The 27,814-nt window shown below is 39.4% G+C and overlaps 1 protein-coding gene and 1 long non-coding RNA gene across 2 annotated transcripts; one reads left to right on the plus strand and one right to left on the minus strand.

Moving 5' to 3' along the window:
- The first annotated feature begins 1,999 nt into the window (after positions 1–1,999).
- On the plus strand, positions 2,000–27,795 carry LOC118403899 (speckle-type POZ protein-like A). The gene is made up of 10 exons (XM_035802754.1): positions 2,000–2,370; positions 8,665–8,799; positions 14,009–14,152; positions 17,690–17,819; positions 18,996–19,123; positions 19,253–19,430; positions 21,050–21,105; positions 22,024–22,146; positions 23,776–23,918; positions 25,249–27,795. The coding sequence occupies exons 2-10, from the start codon at positions 8,761–8,763 to the stop codon at positions 25,391–25,393; spliced, it is 1,086 nt and encodes a 361-aa protein (XP_035658647.1). The 5' UTR covers positions 2,000–2,370; positions 8,665–8,760; the 3' UTR covers positions 25,394–27,795.
- On the minus strand, positions 16,394–17,683 carry LOC118403900. The gene is made up of 2 exons (XR_004829713.1): positions 17,552–17,683; positions 16,394–17,425 (listed from the first exon to the last, which is right to left on the minus strand). It is a non-coding gene; the product is annotated as an uncharacterized LOC118403900 (long non-coding RNA).
- Positions 27,796–27,814: the final 19 nt, after the last annotated feature.

Raw genomic sequence — 27,814 nt, forward strand, 5'->3', positions numbered from 1 at the left:
TGCATTTTCTCAGCGTAATAGCTGTCTGTATTCCGCTAGAGGGCGCAGCTACATGAACAAACTATGATGTATTTAGGGGTATGGATGAGGGGATCTCGGTGGCCTGACGTGATAGCCAGGCCAGCTTAGACAGGCCAGGGAGACAGGCTAGGGGCACAGCCCAGCTCTTGCATCAAACCCTGGGCCAATACCCCCAGACTCAGAGGTTTATAATAAAGAAGTAACGCTGAATACATATTAGTTTATTTTGCTTGTAGGCGGCTTGACAACGCGCTAAAGTACAGACTAACGGCGCAATGGCTGTAATTGGCAGAGAGCGCACCTGCATGTCCTGCATGAGAGGCTGGCCATTTGTGATTGACGTGATAGCCAAACCAGCTAGACAGGCCGGGGAGACAAGACTGGGGTATGGCGGAGTGAAAAAAAAGTGTGGCAATTAAAACTATTGCCATGGCGACGGTTCTATTGTTTGTAAGTATCAATGATTGTTGCTGTAGGTGTGTTGTATTAATGTGTTGCCATATATACCTAGTTACCGCTTACCGGTCCCTTTCGCCTAGCTGTATGTTTAAAGATTGTTTTACGCGATGGATGTTTGTAGGGTATTGCTGTTAACAAGAAAGGCGATCTCTTGTGACGAGTGACCTTTATACATGTTTCTCATTGATTATACATTTCCTCATTTGCATAAAAGATATCAGTTGATCATCTCTTCTATCTGAATAGCAATGTGTTCAAAGTATGGAAGTCTATAATAGCAAAGAAAGCTATGTCTCATGAATTATGTAAATGAGACCCTAATTTGCATGGCTTACGCCTGGATGTTCAACTCAACGTACATGTTGCTGCCAACTGTCGCAAAAGAATGGAATTTTCGGCATTTAACACTATAATACTTAGTAAAAATTTCTCGTCAATTATGTAAATTAGGAAACAATTTTCATAATTTATGTCTATTGATATTTCTTTCTTTTCTAGTTAAGTATGTCATTTTTAAGTGTCCTAGTATTATAAAATACTGTTGCTTAATAAACTGTGCTCATTGATTATGCAAATTAGCTCCTGGTTTGCATTGATAGCCCTTTTTATGGAAGGTATTTTCGAAGTTATCTACATATCAAAAATCACGATGATCAGTCAACCCCTTCCCGAGTGATTCCCTTCCAAAATGATGGTGCAATTGCGCACATGCGGACGAATCGCTGTGGAATTTAGGAAATTTTTGTCAATCGGATATATGTACCTAACAGTAAGCCAAATATTTCCCTCTTTTTGAGTTACATTTGGCACATCTTTTTTCAGTATTCTAACATGAAATGCAGTGTATTTATAAACTTCCCTCAATAATTATACAAATAAGCCCCTGATTTGCATGATTAGCGTTTGATTATGTAAGGCATCTCTGAAGCTATCTACATTCCAAATATCATGAAGATCCGTCAACCCATTCCCTAGTTATTGTGGCAGAGTACAGTATTCGGCCTATGGGGATTCCTATAGTTAAGGACCACATGGTACAGCCCCTCAAAGCCTCTCTCTCAATGGTGACTGACATTGACGCGGATGAAATTATAGTAGGGTGCATTTGAGAAGCACGACAAACAAGTATGTTAAAGTTGAGGGTACAACTTTAAAAAGTTGTGTTTTATTTTTATTTTGACGCCCTCTTATACATGTTGTAGGGTCATGCGGGGTCATCCGGAACTGCAGCCGACTCACAGGCAGCCAGCTGTAAAGGTCACGTTGAGGTATTATCGACCGCACTATGTTTTTATCCCTTCGTCATTGACTACGGGGGTCGCATAGAAATACTGTACTCTGTGGCCTTAATCCCCTCTAAAGGGATGATCAAATTACGCAGGCGTGGAAAAATTCCTAACATGCCTGCGGAATTCTTGTCAAACGGACGCACGCTACAATGCCGTTAACGTTAGGCTAGCCCCTGAGGCGTCGCCAATAAAAACGTCAACCGCCAGGAGTATTCTCCCTTTGTGCCCGATTTCAAGTCTTTCGGCCCCGGAACGACGGAGATCTTCCTTTAAAGATTGTGACAGGGAAGAAGCAGAAACATTACGAATACACCTTTTGCACAATACCTGTGGTACGGGTGTGAAATGAAGTCGGCCTCAAGGTCAAAGTTCAACACAATGTACTCCTTCCTGAGCGGTGAATATCCCGGATGTGGCGAGCCTGTACTGTACCATTGCTGAGTTAGCGCTGTGTGTTTACTGTTAGCGCCCGATTTTCTCGCCACTTCGTCTTATTTCATGTCAGTCTGACTGCAACAAGTAACTAGGTCTTCTACAAGAAATGATCTGAACGTGACGTGCCAAGGAACTTCCTGTTACGGCTCATTTTGGAGGAAGAAAGGTGGGTAGTACTGCTGCTGCTATCAAAATTTGGCACTGATCGAAATTCCTTGTGTTGTGGTGGTGTTTTTTTAATCTAAATTTTGGTTTTCGTTAATCTTTTCTTTGCACATAACATAATATTTGGTTTCCTGATATTCAAGAACCCTGAAATTTCATACTTTGTTTCAAACAAATGGAGGATTTAGAATATTAGGAAGCCATCTTTCTGTCTTGTTATCGAGGTCATGGGCCCGCTTTTGGTTTGGACAATGATGTAAAATGTCTGTCGAAGTCATTCATCTGGGATTCTATCTTAGAGGACCTTCATGAACAGATATGGACTTTTGACTTCCACAATCTGCATAACTCTGAAGGTGATACATATATGTTTGTTGATATATGAATTTGTTGATCATTCAAGTTGGTTTGTGTGTGTGTTTGGGGGGGGGGTTACTTTTCTTGTTGCAAGCTGTGTCAGAAATTTCACTTGCAATTTCAAACCACCTGCATGATTTAAGCCTTGTTGAATAGCTTCTTGTCCATTTTACCACAACCCCATGGTGTCTTCACAAATATCATATGCAATGTGCCTCTGTGAAAATGAAAGCGTCCCAGGCGTTTTTTTACGCATGTCCCTAGCCCGTCCCAAGGCATCTCAGATGATTGGGACGGCAGATGGCTTAGACCGCATTTTGATCATTTGATGAAATGTCCAAAACAGCGCGGGCGGCATATTTATAAAGACGATTGGACGCGACTAGACTAACATATTGATGCGTCCAGACGGACGTTCGGGCAGTGATTTAAAGAACGGTTCAACCCACCACACATGCAATGCTGCGATGCGAGTGGTTCAGGCCACACCTGGGGAAACTACTGTCGTTTTGAGGTCACCTGAGTGGTGCCAAATGGCAAGAGAGAGTAGTCAACCCACCCAATTACAATAACCAATGCCAATAATAACAAGATATCTAACATTACGTTTCTGTTCACTATCTATATAATTACTCTAGCCTCTCGAATAAATGTACTGGTACATTTATCTTTTTCCGCCTCAAAATCCACCCAGTACGTTCTTATCTTAGACGGTATGTTTGTTTATTTTTTTCAAATTGGGGCTTTACTGCCATGAGATGAGGGGCTTTACTAACCAGGGACCCCCAAAATATTGAAAGTTTGGATTTTTCTGCCTATTTTCCGCAGTGTTTTTGCTCAAAATTCACTTTTTTTCGTGGATTTCCCTGCCACTATGACCCAACAGGGCTCGAAATACTGGGTGCATGTGCACCCAGGCGCACCCAAAATTTGAGCTGTGCACCCAATTATTTTCTTAGGTAAAATATGTATGTAAAGATATCAAAGTATACCATATTTTGTAGTAATACTAGTATACAACATATTCTTGACATCTAAGTTAGACAGATGGTAGAAATGTCTGTCATGGTACTTGTTTAAGAATTTGATAGCTTGTAACTAAGTTTTACTATTAGGTTATTACTTAAATTTAAGTGGTGCACCCAAAATTTTTTTGGTGCACCCAATTTTTTAAGCTGGGTGCACCAGTGCACCTAATTCCAAAAATGAATTTCGAGCCCTGCCCAAACATCCTAACGTTTGCGGTTTTGGACCGCGCTACTCATAACATATCGGTCGATCTCGCTATAACACTACAAAGTAAATGATGTTATTGGGAGAAAATAAGACCCCCCACTGAAGTTTGGAAACACAATTTTCTTTTAAACACCTTTGACAGTCTCTGTTTACATTGTAAACTAAAACAATTTGATCAGAAAACGTCATACCAGCACATGATGCACGGGGAATTTCCGGCCGTGTTTCAAGCACGCTATCGGCAGCAAGCAGAAGAATCAGTCGTCCATATAAAATTATTGGATGTAAAACAACAACTAGGACTTTGCTTCCCTTCTAGTATGAGTTATGAGGCTGCAAATTCTCCAAAACCGCAGAAAATCGTTGGTCAAAACGAAACTTGATCAAAACGACGGTCGGACCGTCATTTTTACTCGTGTTGACAGTTAACCTAGCACCTTATTGCATGTGTAGCAGATTCAGATCATAAATTGATGTCGTAAACACGTGCAAAATATAATATTTTGAGGTGACGATGGACACGGAAGGCCATTTATATTTTTAGAGTGTTCATTTTTGGAAATAACCGTAAGATTTTCTCAATTTAGCGGTTTCTAATCTGTAACATACTAGTAGTAGTACAGACGAGCTCTGTTCTGAACTGCAGGAACTCGGCATCCGAGCGTCTACATGAGTCTCACAAAAACTTTGTTTTCGGCACTTTTGAACAGGCCTAGGAGTTTATGGACAAAGCAATATTTTTTTTTTTATGGACAAAGCAATATTTTTTTTTTCATTTTGTAAATATGTGTTTCAATTTCTAAAGAAAATATGATTTAGCACAAGCTAACAGGGCTACAGAATAACTTTTTGACCTAGGAGCATGGCGCTCCTAACTCCTAAAACTTAGGAGCGCCAGCAAAAATCTAGGAGCACCACTATGAAAGGTTGGGAGCACAAGCAAACGTCTTAAGCCATACAAAGTATTACTCCTATTAATCAATGTTTTAACAGGAATTAAGTATTTGCATAGATTATAACAGAAAAAGCATTGATCCTGTAAAAAATGTTTGTTTGAACCTTAATTCATGAATGCTCAAATCAGCCGGCGTGTTACTTGATTTTTCTAACCTCGGCTTCATTCTGCAGCCATTACTATACTCTATAGGCATAGAGATGGGTACCTAAACCCAATTTTTGCTTAGGTTCAGGTCCGGATTCGAATCCGGAGGTTTAGGTTAAGGTCTGGACCTAATGAGTTTGTACCTAAATCCATGGCATTGAATATTATATTATGATACAGGGCTCGAAATACCACATGCATATGCAAGTTTGTGCAAGTAAAATTGGTGTGGTGCAAGTAAGTTTAGACCAAACTTGCACCAGTGCAAGTTACTTTTGTCCTCTAATACCTGACATTAGAAAAAGCTTACACACACCGAGAATATTGTCTGTCATTGAAATGTAAAAGAAAATAACACTGAATAAAAAAAAGCCTAAATTTGTTATTTCTAAATTTGGTTAGACATCCAGGTAAACTTTTTTTTAAACAAATCCATCTCTACAATGCTAATGATTCCTAAGGTGCTGTCTTACCTTGATTTGCATATGAGTTACATTTGCATACTAAATATGTTCAACTGGTTTTTCCAGTTATATTTATTGTATTGAGTTGTTCTACTACTTCATTCTGGAGGTGCTTAAGACTAGTTACTGTGATGGATGTCACTCGAAGAGTCCAGAAGAAATCTATGGATCTTATCGAGTTGTAGACATTGAATTGTCTTTAATTGAGGCTAAATTCACAGTTTTTATGAAACAGTTTATACAATTTCAAACTCAAAATAAAATACGCTATGGAAAAACAAATATCCAAACATGTGGTCTTTACCGGTATGTATCCCCATTTACTACTAGTCACGTACATTTGCAAATTTTCAGAAGAGGAGATAAGGGTTTAACAGTTCACTATTTTGGGTTGTGCAAGTAAGTTTCTTTTGGTGCAAGTTACCTTTGGCTTAACTTGCACAGGTGCAAGTTGACTGAAAAGTGTATTTCGAGCCCTCTGATATAATATTATAATATGTTATAATGGCAAAACAATCTATTAAAAATCCAAAAAATTACAATGTTGATGTAAGTTCTATGCTATGGCACATATTGTCTTTATCTGAGTGTCACAGTATCAACAAGAATAAAAATAAAAGCAAATAAAAATGAAAAAAAAGAAAATAAAAATGAAAATTAAAGAAATAAAAAATCTTCAGAAGTTTATTTTATAATTACTGTTATCAAGTAACATTTGGAAGAAAAATTCAAACTTAGTAGTGTACCTTATTCAGCACCTATGCTATTTTCAATTGTACCCTGGCTAAAGAAAACAGAATTTAAAAAAAAAATATAGAAAAATAGACACTCCCCCTATCTGGAATTGATGGTACTGCAGATCAGAAACTCTGCAGAAAATATGTCATTCTCTCGGGCATTACCGCGAGATTGCAGCGAGAGTTGATCCAACATGGCGGATATTTTCGAGCCGATAGAGCACTGTGCTTTATTTTGGAAGGAATTTTTCGTTGCAGGAACATTAAACAAGTTGACTACGGGTGAAAAATAGTGGAAATGTATCGGTAACTTTTTAATTTGTTTGGTTGGTTGTTAATTTCTGTGTTTTGATAGAGAATTTACGGATCTGAGTGACTGTGTGTGTGTACACGTGTGTGAGCATGGACAGCGATGTTTAGCGATGTTTTTGTCTTTGTTCAGCGCAAATTTCAAGATTTTTGGAAAAGGAAAGGATGTATTTGAGTGCTATATTTTTAAGAGTCTAGTACCGAATCATTTGGGTTTCGCTTTTTTTGTGGACCTGAACCGTTTTTGTTTCTGCTAGTCCAGAACCAGTCCGGCGTACCGGTATTTGATTTTTTGCTCATTTTTTTATTGTCGCGCCGTGCGACCATCATTTCAAAAATAGGCGCATTCTTAGAATTACGGTCGCAATGCGACCAAATCTAGTCGCAGTCACGAGCCCTGATGTTAGCAGCTATCTATTGATTTTGATTATATATGATATCAGAATCTAAGTAATTTACTGTACAACAATTTTCCATGATCACTTGCTCCTAAATATTGTACCCATACCCAAAGTTGGGAACCTCAGACTTACAGAGAACTACCGTGGCATTAGCTTGAGCTATATCGTTGCCAGGACATACAACAGAATGATCCTGAACAGAATAAGACCAGTACTTAATAAACACCTGAGGAGGAACCAGAATGGATTAGAGTGGGGAGGTCTATGGTAGGGCACACTCTTGCAATTCGTAGGTTTATTGAAGGCATCAAGACATATAATTTCAGGGCTCGAAATACCACCTGCATATGCAGGTTAGTGCAGGTAAAATTGGAGCTGTGCATGTATTTCTGGTGTCTACCTGCACCTAACTTGCACTGGTCCAAGTACTGGGTTTTATACATAAATGTTCTATAATGTTGGTGTATATGGATTGACCGTTACCACCTATAAAGCATGAAAGAAAAAAGAGCAATGATTACTTAACAACTTAAGTGTGATCCATACTTCTTGAATTCTGAGTGGTGCAGGTAAATTTCAATGTTACCTGCACCAGTGCAGGTATGCAGGGAAAAAGTATTTCGAGCCCTGAATTTAACAGCAATGATTACGGTAGAGACTTCAAAAAGGCCTTGGATACTATTCACAGAAGATGCCTAAGATTCTCAGAGCATACGACATACCCGAACAACTAGTGGAAGCCATAGCCAGCATGTACCAGGATACTAAGGCAAAAGTCTTCTCCCCTGATGGTGAAACTGAGCTTTTTGAGTTGTATGCTGAGGTGCTGCAGGGGGATAAGCTTGCTCCATATCTGTTTGTGATTGTCCTTGATTACACACTGAGGATGGCTATAGAGGGTAGGGAGGAAGAACTTGGTCTGCAAGTGAAGAGAAGGAGAAATAGAAGGATTGGCCCAAAGGTAGTGACTGACTTGGATTTCGCTGACGATGTAGCGTTGCTATCAGGGGCAATCCAACAAGCTCAGGAGCTACTTGGGTGTGTAGAGAGTTCAGTGGGCAAGGTTGGACTGAATGCTGGAAAAACAAAGTTCATGGCCTTTAACATTCCGACTCCATACTGTCTCAAAACAAACAAAGGTAATGCAAAGGAGGAGGTAAAGGATTTCAAATACCTGGGGTCTAGAATGGAAAGCACAGCAAAAAATTACATGTAAAGTTTATGCCAAAATGCAGTCTTGCATGTAATTATAACTGATAAACTATTTGTAGCTCATGTATACCATGGGTCCATGTCTGGACTTTACCTGTGCAGTTGTACCAACCAGACCTCTGGACCTGAACATAGACAATTTTCTTTTCCGCCCTGTTGCCCCAATTTTTTTGCAGAAAAAATCTGTGAACCAAGAAATTAAGTTGGTGTGGCCTTAGGATTATGTAATCAGTGAGAAGCTTTTATCATATGTGTCTGGTATAGGGGTGGGTACCGGTACAGAAAATTCAGGTCCGGTTCAGGTCCAGAGGATCAGGTCCAGGTCCGGACCTGAACCTGGACCTCATTCAGTATGACTCATATTGAGTCATAACAATGGTCCATTTCACTACAAAGAGATCTGCAGACTGCATTCAAGACTGCAGAGAATTAGCAACACTGTACTGAACATGACATTGTGAAGTTTTCCCTCCACAGGCAGGTGAAGAGGTGTCGGTATTTCTGAGGCAGCTTCACTTCCACACTGCCAAGCTGGCGACGTCACGCGTGCCCAGCCCCCCGCCACCCTCCGAGATGTCCACACCAGTTGCTGAAAACTGGTGCTACACCCAGGTATGGTACATGTCAGGATTTCAAGTCATTGTTACCTATGGAAAGTTAAGCAAAACTGGGCAACACTTGCAAGCAAATGCACCATATTTCAACCATCTCCCAATCCATACAAAAATACATTGTTCTTAAAGTGAATTTTTAAAAAGTACCCCCCCCCCCATGTGAGAATATACTCTTCATGAGTCACTTCCAATTGCAATGGACCTGTTCAAAACACGTCCACTAAAAAAAAAGGACTATGCAGTCACCCCTGTCCAAAATGGAATTTAAGCAATTCACCCCGAGCAAGAATGGACCCTTGCAGTGGTACCCACATGTAAAATGAACAAGTCCAAAAGCAATTCCACAGGGTTTTCTAAACTGGGGAGCATTGAGGGGCGCTGCACCCTGATACTATCTGCTTGCGCCTCCTTACTCAAATTACTGATGGTAGGTTCTGTGTCAATGTAGCATTACTTTATCGTATTCACACAACATACAGTCTGTTTCAAAATGATCATTTTTCCAGTGAAAATGTAACAAAAACAACATACAATAATGTACATGTATCTTATCATTTCAAGCTTCATTACTCTCAAAAGTGATTGCCATGGCGACGGTTGAGGTGAACATCAATACAACTCAAACTGGAAATCGACTGGAACTTCCCTTTAGCACTTTTCCTTTCCCAATTCACTGTCCCACCTGTAACATAAACAGGCTTTTAGCTAGGAATTTTTCGGAGGGTGTACACCTGTGATGTTTTCTACTTTCCGCACTGCGGCGCGAGCATTGTAGGGGGGTCCGGGGGTATTCTCCCCTGGAAAATTTTGAAATTCAAAGCCTCTGAAATGCTATTTCCTGCATTTTTAAGTAGAATATAGCCAAATTTTTGTCTTTGCTGCAACACTACTTTTATCCTGAGAATGGGAGGTATGTGTTTTTGACTAGAGGTGGGTATGGCTTAATGAATTAATTAGGGGTGTTACCCAGTAACCAAACAAGAAACAAGAAAATACATTGTACATGAGATCATTTTCAAGTAATATAACACTGATTCCTTACAATATATGATTTTTATAATGTTTCATAAGTTAATACACATCAGGGAGAGTAAATTAACTTTAGGCCATGTTGATTTGATTATATGGATGACATCCGCGCTCGCACCAATTTTCGGCCGTTTCCAAAAAAAAAAGAAGTTTTCGACCACACAATAAATTGTGCAAAGCAGCTGTAAAATGAGCACAAATATTCCGTAGATTGAAAAAAAGTATCAGAAAACAGATAACTAATGCCATAATATGCCAAAATAAATCTAAAGTCAAAGAATAAGATGTGAAAGGACAGAAAGAAAAGAAATATGTTGTTGGTAGGGGGAGGTACCAGTACAGAAAATTCAGGTCCAGAGTATCATTTCCAGGTCCGGACCTGAACCTGGACCTGATTGTCTGTGGAAACTTGAGAACTGGCAATACTCAAAACAATGGTAATTGGTCAAATTTGATACAAAAGAATCTGTTTGGTGGATTATTGGACTCCCACTGGCATTTTAAAATCCCATCTCCATGTAATAAAGACTAACTCACTGTCTCTGTACCTTTAACTGTAAAAACTTGGTACAATTGACTATAAACTCTACTTGACTTCGCTCTTGTTGTCTTCTTGGCCCCCAGTAAGACCCCAAATGCCTGCCGACATAGTGTGTCCATTTTGTAATTGGCGAAACCTGTTCCTCTGATTTTTTTTCAGGTCTTTTTTTTTTCCGATTGGTCCAAGAAGAAAAAAATGTTTTGCACCCGTATGATGTACTGGTGCCTACACCTAACTGTTGGTATACCACACTATGTGTGTTTAGTCCTATGTTCAACCTTCCTGGCCTCTTTGATTTCATACTGAAGGCAACTTTTTTTTTGGCCAAACTTTTTTTTTATTCGCTCGCTCGCATCAGTTTTGGAGTTCCCAGAGGATGTCATCCATATAATCAAATCAACGTAGCCTTACTGCTAAAGGTGAAACTTGACTGTTACATATACAACAACAACAAACTAAAGAAGTCTACTAGAAAATCTGCAAACCAACAGAGGAGAAAGTGTAGCCAGGACTGTCAGGTACATCTTGTATTTCTTTTGTATCTCTGCTACTTTGTTAAGAACATAGCTGAAAATAGATGCACTGAAAAATTAGAGGTTTACTTGTAGCCTGTAACATCAGTGTTAACTTATATGTGTTCGAAAGGCAAATCAATCGAACTTTTCCCAACAAAAAACATCTATTTATCAGTCTTTTGAAAATAAACAACACTCAAGGAACCGTGAAAAAATCACGACCTCCGTTCAACATTTTCTACGACTTCAGTGCCGACACAGCCCCCCTCCCCAGTTTGTCATCGTCACATAAGCTGTTGTTTTTCCCGCATTCCACTGACAAACAAGCAAAAAAAAACTCCAAAAGAATCTTATACATGTACTTATCACCAAGGACTTTGCCATTTTTGAAGCGTTCCTGCGTGATTTTTCCCGCGATCACAGCGGGGATATAAGATTTTCCACCAATAATGGCGCCCGGGCGAGCTACGTCACACCGAAATGGCCAATGGGGTACGACTCTCGCGATTCACGAGATGTGAGTTACAATGTACTGCGAGACTTGCGCGAGACTTGAATTAGAATCAAAATGGCGGCTCGGTGAAGGCCGGAATCGGCAAATTTTGAACTTTGAGCGTTGAATTTTGAAGTTTTCGGGGGAAAATAAAGGCGTACAAAAGGCGTACATAAAAAAACCAGGGCGTACATTTTGCGTTTTTTTAGCAAAGGCCGTACATTGTACGCCCGTATGGATGGCTAGCTAAAAGCCTGAACATAAACGTACAGCCTGCAGAAATGTACCATCCCTGGTACATGAAACACACCAGCCCTCAGGAATGCAATGCAAGTTGCTATCAGCTATCAGTATCAGCAATGAACAGTAATTACAAACTATCAGTGATCATCATCGCTGTCCTCATCATTATCAGCTGAGTCATTTCTTTGTCTCGGCTCATAGCGCTGGGTATTCCATCTCGTCTTCTTTCTTGTCTACCTCAGGCTTAATAGCCTCAAGTGGATCTTAAGTCTCTGTTGTCTGTGCACAATGATATTGCCATCAGCATTGACAAAGTCTGTCATCATAGTGAAGACCGCCAGTCAGTCTTGATGGATCCCATCAAGGAAATGGGGCTTGTATGTATACGAATTACAAGGACTGAAACGTCTGGTGCAGGTTAGGTGCAGGTAGACATCAGAAATACCTGCACAGCCCAACTTTATACACCTTTCTCATGCGGCAGCCATGATAGATCAAAGACAAACAGACAAAACATATTTTTAAAATCAGCTCCCATTTAGTTTTTTCCCCTTACCTCGCAAATTTTCACATTATAAGATCAAATAATAGATATTATAACTAGTGTTCAGTTCAGTTCATCCATCCGGTGACACTATAAAGTTCTTCCAGAGGACAGGAGGTCTCAGTCTTGGAGGCCAACATCTTCCTCAATCACCCTCGTAAGGGTCAGGGATGGTCGGCCACGTCTTCTCTTGTCGTCAGGCTGCCAGAGAAGAACCCTTCCAGCCATCTCGTCATGACGCATCACATGACCAGCAAGGGCCAGGCGTCGGTCGCGGATGACACCAGTAATCCATGGCAAACCCAAGGAATAAACAAGTCCATTAGCCCGATTGTCCTGGGCAAGTAAAAGTGCTGTTCGGGCAAGCAAAAGTGCTTCCCCACTTGCCCACAGGCAAGTAAGAATTTCCAGATGTGACCTGCTCAAATTACCACTGAGTGTGACAGCACATGGGGCTGAATGCCTGCCTATATTGACCATGTCATTTATAAGCCAGTAGAAACATCGTTTTTGGATGATAGGGCCACATCAAAACTCAAATGTAGACCTATGCTATCAGCTGTGCTGCCTATAGTATAGGTCTGTGTAATGTACTCGTCGCATTTTGAATAAATAAATCAAAACTCAAAAACTCCCCCCCCGACAGTGAGGTAAACAAAGGCCGCCATATGCAGCTCATTATTCATGCATTAGAGTCTCACCAAATCTCGAGGGAATCTCGCGGCAGTTGCACTAATTATAACGTCCTCTAGGAAAAGGGAATGGAACTGCAGTTTCACCAGTGTGAAGCCAATACTGAGGATAGGCCAATAATGAATTTCTAATATCATTTTTCAGCCACTACTTCATTTTTTAGGGTGAAATTAAGTATTTTTTGTTATTGCTGCTACATTAGACATTCTACAAAGCTGAAAAAGTTTTTCAACCTTTTCTTCAAAGTTTTTTTTTTCTTTATTACTCAGAGCATTTGTGTTTGCTACTGTAGTACTGACTGTACATAAATCTGCATGTGTATTTTCAAATTTCAAAAGTTATGCCGACATGCAATTTTGCATGCAATTGTGACCGATTAAGTATTTCTAGCATACACATACTGTAGGTTTAGGTCAGGACTTATCAACCTGGACCTGAATCCATTTACATATTGCCAATTTTTTTATACATAGAAAAATGTAATTTGAATTTCGGACAAGTGAAAATTTGGTTTGGGCAAGTAAATCTTTTATGTACTTGCCCGATAGGACAAGTGAGTTTTTGAAAATTTGTGTAACCCTGAAACCATTATAGAGTTGTGTTATGCACCAAAAGATTAGCCATTTAGAGTAGCGTAGACTGATCCCATAGTCCCTTAAGAGATGCAAAATAAAAATATGATAATGCAAATATTTGACGGACATGATGCCATTCTCTTATTGGTCGATTTCGTAATTACCATGCTCTAATTATGATGGACATTCTTTTGTTTGCCTCATTGAACTCTATCATGGCCGCCGCGTGAGAAAGGTGTATCCTGCACTAACCTGCATATGCAGTTGGTATTTCGAGCCCTGTAACATAAAGAAAAATTTATTAACAAAGTAATAGAACAAAAGTTTTATTGTTGTTAAATGAACAGATATACTCTGTTTACCCTGACTAATCTCATAGCTGTAGTGAAATAATATCCTGTCCTGTCCTTCATAAGTGCATTTTATGTGTACACTTGTATGTTTCCTTGTAAGTTGTGCATTGTTATCAACCCCAGGGAGCACAGAGACATTGGATATTACATAGTGGGGCAGACTTGGTTGTACATGATTGTGTGCCTCTCACAGCAGGAAATTAAAAAGACCCTTTTTTCAGGTTAAAGTGGTGAAGTTCTCCTACATGTGGACCATCAACAACTTCAGTTTTTGTCGAGAGGAGATGGGGGAGGTGCTGAAGAGCTCCACCTTCTCGTCAGGAGCCAATGACAAAATGAAATGGTGCTTAAGGGTTAATCCAAAGGTCAGTAACTCATCATCAGTACATCATCCCAAGGCAGAGAAATCTGTTTCAGGTTTGTCTGAGCAATACAGCATTGTTAGTTGTGCTCTGACCTGTTGTTGTGGGTCTGGGTCGGTTTGCCAAGTGTTTCAGTTGTTATTTCTAACATTTCTGTGTAAATCCTGTCTTCTTAAAGGTGTGTAGTTATAATTACTGCCAGGCATAAACAACTTCATTAGTCCGATAGTCACGGACAAGTGAAAATGCCTATTGGACAAGCGCATGATCTAATTTACTTGTCCGATCGGACAAGTAAGTTTTTTCTATGTGTGTGACTTTGATGTTTATTTTTTATTAATATTTTGAGACTTCTGGGTAGATGTGGGTTAATATTGGTCGCACTAGCCTAAATAAATCACGCTTTCAGAGGCTCACCCACCCCGCTGAGTCCTTGCTTGCAGACCTCGTCTTCTAATGCGTGAAATAATGATATGCAAACTGGTCCCCCTGAGTTAGACTCTTGGCGCGCCCCGATCTGGCACGTGCCGTAGGGTGGGTACTACAGTATCAAGTTTCTGTAATGGCTAGTCATTGTACATGTAGCAGACATTTTGGTCATTTCATCACAGTAAACTATGTACAGTGAAAGCCAGTTAATTGCACATCGGATAAACGCACACTTCTGTTAACTACACGGAATCCCTGAATCCCAAACCCGTGCGGTCCAGCTAGATAACTTCGCATTATTGCACCAGCCGTATAATTGCACCAAATTCACTGGCAAATAGGCTGTGCAATTAAGCGGCTTCTACTGTATAAAGATTTAAAAAAGTTAAAGCACTGTTGCCATCAGATGCACCTTGAATATGCTGTTTGCTGTCTGGGTAATTTGTTATGTCATTTAGTCATCGGCTATTGTCAGTGCCACACCAATTTCTTTTTTTGTTTTGGAAAATCCAAACAACGGTGGCACTCCCCACTATATGGCTAAGCAAGGAACTCCTTAAGGGCGGAGTCAAGTCTGTTTCCGTCTTTGTGAGCTTGAGCCGCTGCAGGGCCGGCTCCAGGGAGTCTACGAGGGGCGTTCAAGAAGTAATCCACCTGACCCATTTCCCAAAGGAGGAGATTAATGAAACTTGGTGCAGTTATTAGTCTTTCTCTTCATAGGAATCACCCAGAGTTATGCATTTCTACCATCGTTTGATGCAGCTCTATACACCGTTTTGTAGGACGCCCCAGGTTGGTCCTGCAACAGATGCCTCATCAATGGCAGAAGAGGGACGACCAGGTCTGGGAGCTGTTTCCACAGACTTCCGGCCATGTTTGAATTCACAATGCCAGCGTTTTACAAGGTCATATGATGGGGAATCATCACCATAAGTTTCTTTTATTTCATCAAAAGTCTCATTTGGTATGCGTCCTTTCAAATACAAAAACCGGATCACTGCGCGACACTCAACTGGCTCCATTTCACACCTGGTCCATTTCACACCTGACTCAATTCAAACACTTTTAAATCAAAAACCAAAATAGTTCAGAGCTGTTTTTTGCAACATAACCCATAGAGATATGAATTATTACATATGCAAAATTTCATCTAGATCAGACAACTGGAAGTGGGTCAGGTGGATTACTTCTTGAACGCCCCTCGTAGGGTGGGCATCCTGTGGGAATGTTCAACTGGCTCAGGGATGAATATATTAACCACATTTTTGGTGTGTATCAGTTTCCCTCGGGAGTCACAATTTTTACACAGGTCGATCACCTTACAATGTGTTCTTCTGTTCTTTCTTTTGTATAATTTGTGTTGCTTCTGTGATAATTGTCTGGCATTGGAAAGAGATCAAGGTTTGTGTCTAGCCTTATAATTACAAGAAAAAGCTTGGCTGCACTTCTTGAAGTTCGTCTGTCATCGTCTATTTTTATCTCACAGAAAATTGTAAGTGGATTACATGATAGACTGTACAATCATGTAAATGGTATTTTTTCAAGGCCTATGTAATTAATTACAAAAAGGTAAGAAGTGAAGCATTTTAGAATTATGGCAGTGTGATGTTGCCTTTCTTTTGGAAGTATTGGAAACTCGCTGCCATAAGTATCTTGAATATTCCATGGAAATGGGGGGAAATTCACTATTCAAGAAAGTCTATACAAATTTTAGAATGTTTGGAAAATATAATGATTGAAGACTTTTGAAATCAATTCTAAACTTGTATTTGACTCTTAACCTTTTACTCAAATGGTGTTTATTATCAGTCTCTAGTTTCTGTGTGTCGATTAACTTATTTTGTGACAAGGTCCTTTGTAAGGGTAACTCAGTGCCAAGATGCAAAAGTTCTAATGATCACCTATTAGTAAGAATTACCCATCAAGAATACATAGTGTAAAAATAACAGTGAATTGCAGGCCTATTTGAGCTTTCATGAATCAACAAAGGTTCAAACAAACAAACAAAAAGCATTTTCCTTCATTGGTCCTTTAAAATGGCCTCGTCGTATCCATTTTTGATTATACTGCTGCTGGGATCCCTGTCACGGGTAGGCAGCAGTCGGAATAGTCTTCACACTGTGCTTCCATGCTGCTTTATCAAAAACTCTGCACCACCCCCCTTAGTCACTCCGTTCCCTTCGCCGCAATACCACTAAGCTAAAATAAAATCCTAGCTAGCACGCTGGATACAGTAGACGTGAAACAGCTGTAGGCAGTACACACTGCTTCTGTTTGTGTGCCAATATGGATCATAAGCAAGACGTCTGATGAGTAAAAGTCATTATTAACATTTTGTCATCCAGAGCACTTAACGTTTTATACTTGTTACCTTTTACAGTCATGGCATGAAGCATTGGCCAACACAGGAAAATTGAGGCAATGACAAAAGAATTTCATTCATGGAAGTGATTAAATACATAGAAAAATGTTCTTACATTTTGGGCAAGTGAAAAGTTGATCCGGGCAAGTAAATTTTTTATGTACTTGTCCGAAAGGACAAGTGGATTTTAAAAAACTTGTCTAACCCTGACTGCCATGAAATATTGTCTGTGAACAAGATAACTCCAGGTACTTCTGGGGAACTTCTTGTTTTGATAAATTCTTACTTGTAGCATTTGTTAGTTATGTTTAGGTGAACATCATTAAACATTGATTATGCAAATGAGGACCTTATTTGCACAAATATCAGTAAATGCCTTTACTAAGTTTTAGAGCCGTCTTTCTTATATATTGTGTATTTGGGTTGAAGAGATGATCAACTAATATGTTTTATGCAAATGAGTACTTATTTGTATGATTAATGATCTTTATTTGCATGACCTTGCCCATATGGGCTAAATGCAGTAGTTACATAAAACTTTGCTGTAAAGAATCTTTACAGTGGCAGTGGGAGAGACAGAACAACTAAGGCTATGCTACACTATTAATGACAATGCACATAATACACCTGTTGTAAAGGTTAAGATTATTAGGCAAGGGTACATGTATGGGGTTGTGGAACTCTAGTTTGATATGAAACTTCTTACATGTTGCATAAAACACAGTCTAATTTTTCCTTCATTTTCCCAGGGTCTAGATGAAGAGAGTAAAGACTATTTATCCCTGTATCTCCTGTTGGTGTCCTGTCCCAAAAGTGAAGTCCGTGCCAAGTTCAAGTTCTCCATTCTCAACAGTAAGAGGGAAGAGACAAAAGCCATGGGTAAGTCACCAGGTGGAACTAGATATGTGGGGTCAGGAAAGCAAAAGGAAGTACTTTCTTTACTTAGTTTATTCTATCCGCTTAATCTAGATTTAATCGCGGTTGAAAGGCGAGGGAAAGGAACATAATCAAGATCTGTACTGTACACCTACAAATGTAGTGGCAAGACTTTCTTCAAACTGTCAAGTCAGCGCACCTCACCCTAATGTGTCTTACATGTCACTGCTCAATACTTGACTTTCAACATTGACTTAATGAAAATGCCTCTGAAGTCAACGTTAACTGTTGGCAATAAGGTCTCTAAAAGTGCTTCGACCATGAATCCTGGCTAGAACATGTTAGCATATGCAACAGATAAGCTACATGTAAAACTAAAGTTGCCCATACATCAGAACAAGGAGGCTAACCTCCCTGACCAGAAGATGCATCGGGCCCGGCACCCATCTCTGCCTCTAAGCCCTGGGCCACACATATGCTAAATGCCTCATTCTATATCATCATCATCATCCTTTATTGATTTCAACATAGCAGACATACATTGTAATAGCAGCCTGAATGGCGTTGAATTTACAACATAAAACTGTATTTTTACAATGAGAAACAATATATCAAAATAGTGAACGACATCCCCGACATTAAGTAGCCATCGTTACTAAGTGTCTACGGTCTTGTTGTAGAGCTTGATAGCTGTATGCAGGAAAGAGTTCTGAACTTTTCTAGTTCTGGCTGGGGGAATGGAGATAGTGTTTTTGTTTTGCAGTGAACGTCCTGGAGCAGTTGTTCTGGAAGGTGATTTAGGGGATGGTCAACATCCAACAACTGTTTAAAAAGTTTATAATCCATACATGGGTTCAACCACTACAGCAGGGGGCTAGTCCACTGGTAGTGTGGTGTGTTTAGTTTCCATACTTACCTTATTAGGAGGGAATGAATAATTATATGATACAGTACCACTTTAAAGAGTCTTTGGTATGAGCTGGCCACAGCAGCCAGTCTTCCTTGGTCCAGTGTCCAAGTGCTGACTCGACTGCACGTTCCTTAACTTCCGAGATCGACGGATGGCTGTAGCACAGATGCAACAGATGACATAGACAAAATTCCAGTTGTATTCATTTTGTGTGTGAGGTTCCTTGTACATCAGAGATGAAGTGCCTTACTCTGTTTCTTTCACTGCAGAAAGTCAACGTGCGTATAGATTTGTCCAAGGGAAAGACTGGGGATTTAAGAAGTTTATTCGGCGAGACTTTCTTCTAGATGAAGCCAACGGATTATTACCAGATGACAAACTGACCCTCTTCTGTGAAGTAAGTCTTTTTCTCCTTTTACTGTAACACCATTAGATAAGCTGTTTTTCCAATGACATGCTGCATGGTTATATTATTCTTACTGTGTATTTCTCACATTGTATTGTGGTGTGCTCTTTTCCATTGCAGGTAAGCGTTGTTGCAGATACTGTGAACATTTCAGGGCAGTCCAATGCATTGCAATTGAAGGTGCCCGAGTGCAAACTTCCTGAAGACCTGGGGAACCTTTTGGAGAGACAGTCCTTCAGCGATGTGTCTCTTCATGTAGGAGGAAAAGAATTTCAGGCACATAGAGCCATTTTAGCTGGTAGGTTTGAGACTCTTGTCATTTAATTCTATACAACAATTGTAGAGGGGAAGAGGATTATTGAAGGTTAATTGTAATAATTGATAAATGTTTTTGGCAGTTGGTACGATATATCACATGCATACACTTGTACAATGCTAACTAGCCGAAAGGGAACGGGCTTTCTGCTTGTGAAAAATTTGTGTTTAAAATAGTATAATTTTCGCTTGCTAAACAAAATTCTTCTGACAAAATTAATGAGACCCTGTAAAAATAAACGAGACTCGCAGTTTCGTGATACCCCCCACCCCCCCAGCATTGGCAACATTGTCGTGTAGGTTCACGATATGAAAATAGTGGGTACAGCCCGTGAACAGTGTCGGCATGGCTAACACAGGGAGTTTTGCAAAAACTCAACAATGATAGTTTGTATTAAGGTCTCATTGATGTATTACTCTGAGTGGGCACGCTACAGGAGATCTGAGCCCAAACAAGAAATTCTTTTTAAAAAAGCTGTGCCTTGCCGCGTATTTTATGTTATTTTGGTAAGTTAGACTAGATTCTACGCTTAAAAAATCCTGAGTTCCACATGTCGCCCCCCTCCCACCCAAGTTCCTACATACGGAAAGCTTTGGTGACTTCTCCAGGTGCCAATCCAGTCCCAAATCTTCTTTTCACACAATACAAGCTCTATCAAGGACATTCATAGTCACAAATGTCTTTAAAAGGACTAAATGTAATTACCTGGCTAAGAGCGACACCTAGCAACTTCAGTAGGAAATGCAGCGAAAATCCCCGAGTGTACTAGGGGATATTGGAAATTTACCTCATTATCATAATTTATGTCAGATGAATTATTGGCACATTAAACAGGTTTTGTAAAACTTTTTGACCCACAATGAATATGCATTATTTTTTATTACAAACTAAGTTCCTTCTGATGCAATTTGTGATATATCTTTATATAAACATGGTGAGTTAAAGCGTAGATTTATTACGCTGGACCACATACAGTAACATGCGTCTAGAAGAGGGTTTTAATACTCGCCTGGAATCTACCATTGTCTAACTAAGCCATGAAACTCGGCAAGGAAAGAAGGGCCTTTGGAAGGGGCTTTGTAAGGGCTGGGTTAACAGGTCCGTCCATTGATCCATGGATCCATGGAAGAAAGCTGGCGTAAAGCTTTGCCGCAAAAATAACCGGCTACATGGACGCGTGTTTTTAGCGCTGAAAAATTGCCTTTTACTATTTTAGCCAGCCAAACTGATTTCAAAAGTTAGATTGGTGAAAATTTGTTTACAACAAGAAATTAGCAGATTATGAAGTTTGGCAGCTGCGTGCTAGGTCGGAGGTACACAGTCCTGGGTTCTGAGTTGTGCGGTTGACTGGTGGCAGCTAAAAAGTGCCTGTTGAGGTGCTTGACTAACAGTTGCATTTTGTAATCGCCATAAAATAAGACTCAGTGTATACATGTTGTCAGGAATTTTTTTACATGATGAAGGGTAAATGGGCCCAACAAAGAATGAATAATATCAATATGTTTCAAGTAGGTTCATTATGAACGCGTCCATGTAAAACACATATTGTAACATTGAAGTCTATGGGAAGAAAAAACTCATGAGACTTTAATTTTTTTCAGCACGGTCACCAGTCTTCAATGCAATGTTTGAACATGAAATGGAAGAAAGCAAAAAGGTATGTTATCTATCATTACAAGTCCATGATGTTTTCAGTAGTGCTTGTATATACATGTATGTATGTATGTAACTATGTATGTAGACCAGCATAATTCAAGAATGTCTGGATGGATAGTATTAATAATTGATGTGTGGGTAGGACCTGGAAACGTTTCGACTTTGGGCCCACTGCAGCAGAAGTTCTGGGTTGATATCTCGGGTTCTGGACATACTTTTGGCTACGAGTAGTAGACAGCTCTTTGGGCCGAGTGTACAAATGTAAGTGGTGCGGGTTTGGGCCCTCTAGTGGCTTTATTGAAATTGCAGGGGGCAGTTTAATGTCAGAATTTGAAAGGGAATATCTCCAGTAGGGGTTGACGGGTCATGATTTTATGTATGTAGGTAGCTTCATATAGTGAAATGTTAATTATAGAAATTAGAATTAGTATGTATACCAATAAAGAAGTTATTTGCATAATTGACGAGAAAATGCTGTAATCCCATTGTGGTGAACATCAGGAATTTCTTACTTGTGGCATTTGGAAGTTGTGTACAAGAGAAAGACATTGAACTTTGGAACTATATTTTTAAACACCCTCAGCTGTAGGTCCTTTTTTATTTATACACAATCATATAGACCTATGCTACATGTATCCTTATATCAATATTTTTATTGCTTTGTAGTTACCCTGTCTATTACATGTATATGATTGCATTGATGTACCACATGTACTAGTCTAGATACATGTTACATTTTTGTATCGGGACCACAGGAAGAATTTATGTACAGTGTACCTACCAGAAATGTCAAGCTAATTGAGGATCCAAATGAAGTTGTTTCAAGATTTGCATTTACATTACTTGATTTCATGTTTGGCCTAGTTAGTGTAATATTGAATGTCATGATTTATCTTGTACATGGTTGTGATATTGACAGGGCCGTGTAGAAATCACAGATGTGGATGCAGATGTCTTCAAGGAGATGCTGCGATTTGTATATACAGGAAAAGCTCCCAACCTGGAGAAAATGGCAGATGATCTTCTAGCTGCTGCAGATAAAGTAAGTTTCTAGCTCCTTCCTTTTTCTTTACATCCACGGCTAAGGTCATGATGACTTGAATTTCTGGTTGACATTAATATGTGCTGTGATTTTTGTTCGTTTAAAAAAAATGAAAAACAATTATGCCATTTCGGAGCTACTTGCAAATATTTGCAGACGTGTTTGTACATATGGGGAGGAGGAATTTCATGCTGCAAAAATTTGAGTATTCGTCATTAACTATAGCACGCGTATGTGTATTAGATTTTTCTGTGATTTTTCCATAATTGGTTTGCTATTGCTTTAAAGTTTGAAAATGTGACTGAAATTGCACTCCTGTGTCCTATTGGACCTGATTTTGGCATGTCATCATATTCTCTGTGTTTTCGTTCATCATATGGATGTACATTTTGTGCTACAATGTGTACATGGTACACATTTGTATGTAGTACAGTCAAAACTACTCATTCCCACAAACAGTAAGCTCTTCAATTTGGTCACCTGGCCATAATGACCACTTCTTCTTGGTTCCGAAAATTTTCCCCATAGACACAAGCATTAAGCGACCATACCAAGATGGTCACCTGTCCAAAGCAGCCAAGGACACATTGAAAGGAGACTATACATTGTCCCAATACCTTCCCGAGACAGATGCATAATTTTCAAGTGTATGGTGACATCTATTTTTGATGATACAATGTAGCAAATGAGATTCCATGGCAAAGTTTTGCTGTCAGACGATGTTTTATCAAAACAAAGAAAGCAGCAGCTGGGTCACTTGGGTCAATGGAGCAGTCTACTGTAATACAGGTTGAAGTTCATTGTGTAATACTGTAGAATCTCAAATTTGTTGTTGCAGAAGCTTTTTTTATAAACAGCAAATACGCGAACTGTGTAGCCATATGATTTGAGTGTACTGATTTCCAAGATTGTAAGTACCACAGAACAATCCCTCCTGTTTAATATGTAACATGAACAGGGTCCGCCATTTTTACTTTTGCAGAAAATGCACCATGAATTTTGCCCCCCATAAAAAGGTCAGACTCTGCTTTAACAGCGCAGAAACATATTAGATATTTAGTGAACACTTTCTTGGATATATTTGTTGCAGTAGATTTAACATTTGTCTTGCAAATTGCCAATGTTTTGTGGGAGGGACTGGGTGTGAATTCTCCAAAGGGGAAGCAGTAACAGGCCCTAAATTTAACAGGCCCTAAATTTAATAAGAGATGTTTTTGGGTCATACTTCAAGTTTTGTTGTTTAACTCTTACATATGTGTTACCATGGTGATCGAATATCAAGGTCAAAGGTCAGCTGGCTATTACGCGGTGTAATAACAGATACATGTATGTTTCCATCTATAGGTGTACCCTAAATTTGCCACTTTCATTATGGTGTACCCTAAATTTGCCACTTTCATTATGGTGTACCCTAAATTTGCCACTTTCATTATGGTGTACCCTAAATTTGCCACTTTCAAGACAAAAAGTGTCCAAGATATGTTTAAAACTGTAAATTCAATTACAGGTTTTTGCTATCTCCTGATATAGGACAATGTGCCTGCAAAGCTGGTGTGTTATCAGCTTCATAGATACAAATGACTGTACCAGATGATACCTGTAGATGAAAGAATGTATTGCTTCCTTTAGTATGCCCTAGAGAGACTAAAAGTGATGTGTGAAGATGCCTTGTGCTCCACCCTGACAATCGACTCTGTGGCAGACACACTGATCTTGGCAGACCTCCATAGTGCAGAGCACCTCAAGGGTACAGCTATCGACTTTATCAATAGGTGAGTTGTAGTTGAGTATTCAATGTCACTATTCTTCATTAATTTTGTTTGGCAGCATGTGTAGTAGTACTACTGTTAGCCACAGACCTGCATGTGAAGGCACGAAATTAAGACCCTGTTCACATTCAGAAAAAGGATTTGAATAAAACATGACCCGATTGGAATAAGTTTCTGCAGTGTGAACGCTCCCAAATCACTTGGATTTCATCGAAAGGAATCCTTCACGATCCACCTCGAGGAGGTGGATAGAACTGCGGGGAAGTGGATAAAACTGCGCTGCAGGAATCCCGATTCGTGCGATTCAGCAGTGTGAACGCGCAAGTGGATAGGATGCAACTTATCACACAAGTAATCAAAGGTGAGTTTGCTCATCGAAAGAAAAGGAAATTTTCATCATTCGTCAAGTTGACGCCGGAACAGACGAAGCTACTCATTTCCATCTGGGGCGGGAGGAGACACAGAAAAGGCTCGGCGTGCACCAGCTGTGCTACATCTAGCCCAATCTGCACAAGCATTTGTCTGAGTGTGACGCCTGCTCATGATCAAGGCCCGTCGATTGTGTTCCCTTTCATGACCACAACTACAGAACATTCTCTAGATGTACAACAGCATCAAAACTTGGTTGTTTGTAAGAATGATGCTACCCTTTGACCTAAACATGTGACCACGTAGTGATTCGTCTGTCTAACGCAAAAAATTTTCATTTGGATAAATGTTTTATTGGAATCATTTTTCTAAGTGTGAATGGGGTCTAATTTAAGAGGTGGAGCTGAGTCGTTTGCTGCTTGCTGAGAATGAGTGACACCCTAGAGGATCCAGGTCCAACCCAAGATCTGCCTGCAGAACGAAGAAAGGCCACTGCTAACATACAATTACTGCCTAATCTACTGTGCTGCTTGCACAAAATTGAAAACACAAATCTATAAGAAACTTCTGGCATTTCTCATTGTACAGTCAGAGGACTATGTATTTAGGAAAGGTCTGTCAAGGCTGGATCAAGTCCTTGCACTTAAGGGGTAATGAGAGAGATGAAAATTGCATTTACTGAAGTTACAAGGTCAATGATCATCTGTTTAGGGAAGGCACATACAAGAAACTGCTTATCATACACAGAATTATGTGACTGTTTTTTCATGAAATGAAATTAACACAGTTACATTTCTTTGGCTCTTTTAGATATTTGTAATGTAAGGTTAGATTTTGATCAGTGTTGATTATATTTAAATGTACACAATTATGTAACTTTGCTAAGTTGACGAGACAGACAGCAGTGTTTTTTCTCTCACTCAAACAGAAGAAATTTACCAATTTCATTACTTTCTGCTTCTAGTCATGCTACTGATGTTATGGACACTAGTGGTTGGAAGTCCATGGTCCGGAGCCACCCACATCTTGTTGCTGATGCCTTCCGTGCTCTTGCAAGCTCTCAAAGCCCTCCTCTTGGACCACCTCGCAAGAGAATTAAACAGTCCTAGGATCGATATACTGTGAGGATATATGTTTGTACAGGTTAATAAACATGTATGGGTCTACATGTACATACTTATAACCAATTCTTGTGAACTAATCTGTCCAAATTGCCAGTAATGAATGTTGAGTACTAAAACTGTTTCATAACTGCTGTATGTCCTACATATACATGTAACTGTCTGGGTGATTTTTCTGACCTCTGTTTAGCTGTTGGATGCACAGGTGTAAGATGAGTGGTTTGCCCTGCCTCTATATTGGAGTTATAGTACAGGGCATGTGGATCACAGGCCTGAATTGCCTTGCAAATTGCTTGCAATAAGCCGTTTTGTGCGTTTTGGAGGTTGGTGAATCAATGGTTGGTTCGTCTCATAAAACCAGAGTTGCTCTGTCCAACATTTCCATAGTTCTTCTGCTCCCTTCCAAAGGGCAATACTGACTGGTTCTACTCCACACTGCAGCTACATGTACAGGTACAATGTTGGTGTCCTGTTGGGGACCACATCCAACACCTAGCTGCTGTGTGATATATGTACAGAACCAGTCAGTATTACCCTGGGGAAGGTACATGTACGTGTAGCAGAATGTCAAAATGTTGGAAGATGATCTAAACTTTGGTTATACATGTATGTATGTGACAAGAACATATTTAACCAAATACCGTTATAGTTGCTGCCTCAGTGTACATGAAGATTTTTATTTTAATGCAAATTACCCTCAGAGAAGAATCTGCCTAATGATAGCAAATTAGTCTATGGCATCTGATGGAAACACCTTCGTGTACATTGTGTTGACATGTTTCATACTATTTTGTGTGAAACATGTACAAAATACCTCTCACACCACCATCCTCATTATTGCTTTCTTTTTTAGATTAGTAAATTGTGTATCACTGCACCAGCAAGAACTTAGACTATGTACATCTGTTCCAGTCACCCCATCATGTCATTAAGCAGTTTGACTTTTTTTGTGTTAATTATGCAAATCAGTTCCTCATTTTGCATGCTTTGTATCTGTTTATGTTCCACCTGTAATAAATTACATGATTGTGTTACATTTATTCAAGTCCAGTTATGGAAAACCATGGAACTAATTATTTTGTATATCATTGTGCTCCATGCATGCCTGGAATGATGGAAATCTGTTCCTTTCTTCTGTTATCCTCTTTAGAATGTTTTGACAAAAATGCCTTCAGAATCAAATGTTAAGGGGCTTTAAACCGCAGAAAAGTTATCTGCCACCCAAAGACCATATCATGTCTGAGACAAGAGATACTCTGAAAAACTGCTGGTAACAAAACTGCCCTGACGTCTGAACCATGTACAACAGCAAAATATTCATATTCTGTATGTGTGTGGGTACAATGTAGTAGTTTCCATTGTTAACTTCATATTTTATCATCAATTTGTTGTGAAGCTAGATAACTATAAGTCTATTACACAGATGTTGATGATCTGTTGATTGATGTGTTGAAGTTACAATGTGTAGTACTGTTACATCATCTGAAACACCCTCTCCATAGCAGGTCCTGTGTGTTCAATCATTTCTACCAGCCTTCATGATCACAGAGGTGTCAAAATTCAGGCATCTTGTTTTTTTCTTCTTCCTTTTTCACATGCTTGCTTAAGTTTTTATGTGTGTAGAGATGTCATCCACAAAATGAAGTCAGTTTGACCTCGCATGGAAAGACTGGCTGAAGGTATTTATTTCTTTGTCACAAAGATTGTTGACAGTGTTGTAGCCCCACTAGTACATAAGATTCCTCTAGATCTGTTGACCTTATCATGGGGCATCTTGAAAACTGTACAGGTTTAGGATATTTATAAGACATTGTGTAAATGTACAGAATAATATAAAGTTACTGTTCTTTGTATGCCTTTGTATAGGGATTTGTTGTTTGAGCTCTTGTACAGACATATGTTACGTTTAGATCATCAAAGTTTCCAGAAGCTCAATTATGTTGATTTGCTTTGTTTACAAAATGGATTAAGGCATGGAGGAGTAATGGCAGCGGCCCTTTATGGGAGGAATGTGGCTTTAAAAGTCTTTTACAGAAACTTCAGGCAAACTCTCCAGGACATGCCTTTGTATACACTGTAAAACATAAACTTTAAAGTTTATTGTGATGTACATTTAGAAAAGAGTGTCTGGCCTGGAATCAATGCTTAGAAACACCTTAAATTTATGTATCTCAGCATTAGGATTTAGAAACAAGTTCCAGCCAAGATGTATCTGAATCATGGTTGTAGATTAAACCTTGCCCTTAAGCATGTGAATTGTGAGGTGCTTGTTAATATAAATGTCCAGATGATCAAAATCTTTGTTGCACTTTTAATTGAAAGTACTATATAGTACATTTGTATTATGACGTATATACTACATGGTTGATTAAGGACTTGGTGAAAAATTCCATGCTGTTTTCCTCATCA

Source organism: Branchiostoma floridae, chromosome 16 (genome assembly GCF_000003815.2).
Source record: "Branchiostoma floridae strain S238N-H82 chromosome 16, Bfl_VNyyK, whole genome shotgun sequence".
Lineage (NCBI taxonomy): Eukaryota > Metazoa > Chordata > Leptocardii > Amphioxiformes > Branchiostomatidae > Branchiostoma > Branchiostoma floridae.

Bases quoted from the DNA above. Each gene is read 5' to 3' on its own strand.
- LOC118403899 (XM_035802754.1), top strand. From the start codon at position 8,761: ATGTCCACACCAGTTGCTGAAAACTGGTGCTACACCCAG. The intron at 14,153-17,689 runs GTCAGTAACTCA...TCATTTTCCCAG, and splicing joins GCTTAAGGGTTAATCCAAAG to GGTCTAGATGAAGAGAGTAA. The intron at 19,431-21,049 runs GTAGGTTTGAGA...AATTTTTTTCAG, and splicing joins ACATAGAGCCATTTTAGCTG to CACGGTCACCAGTCTTCAAT.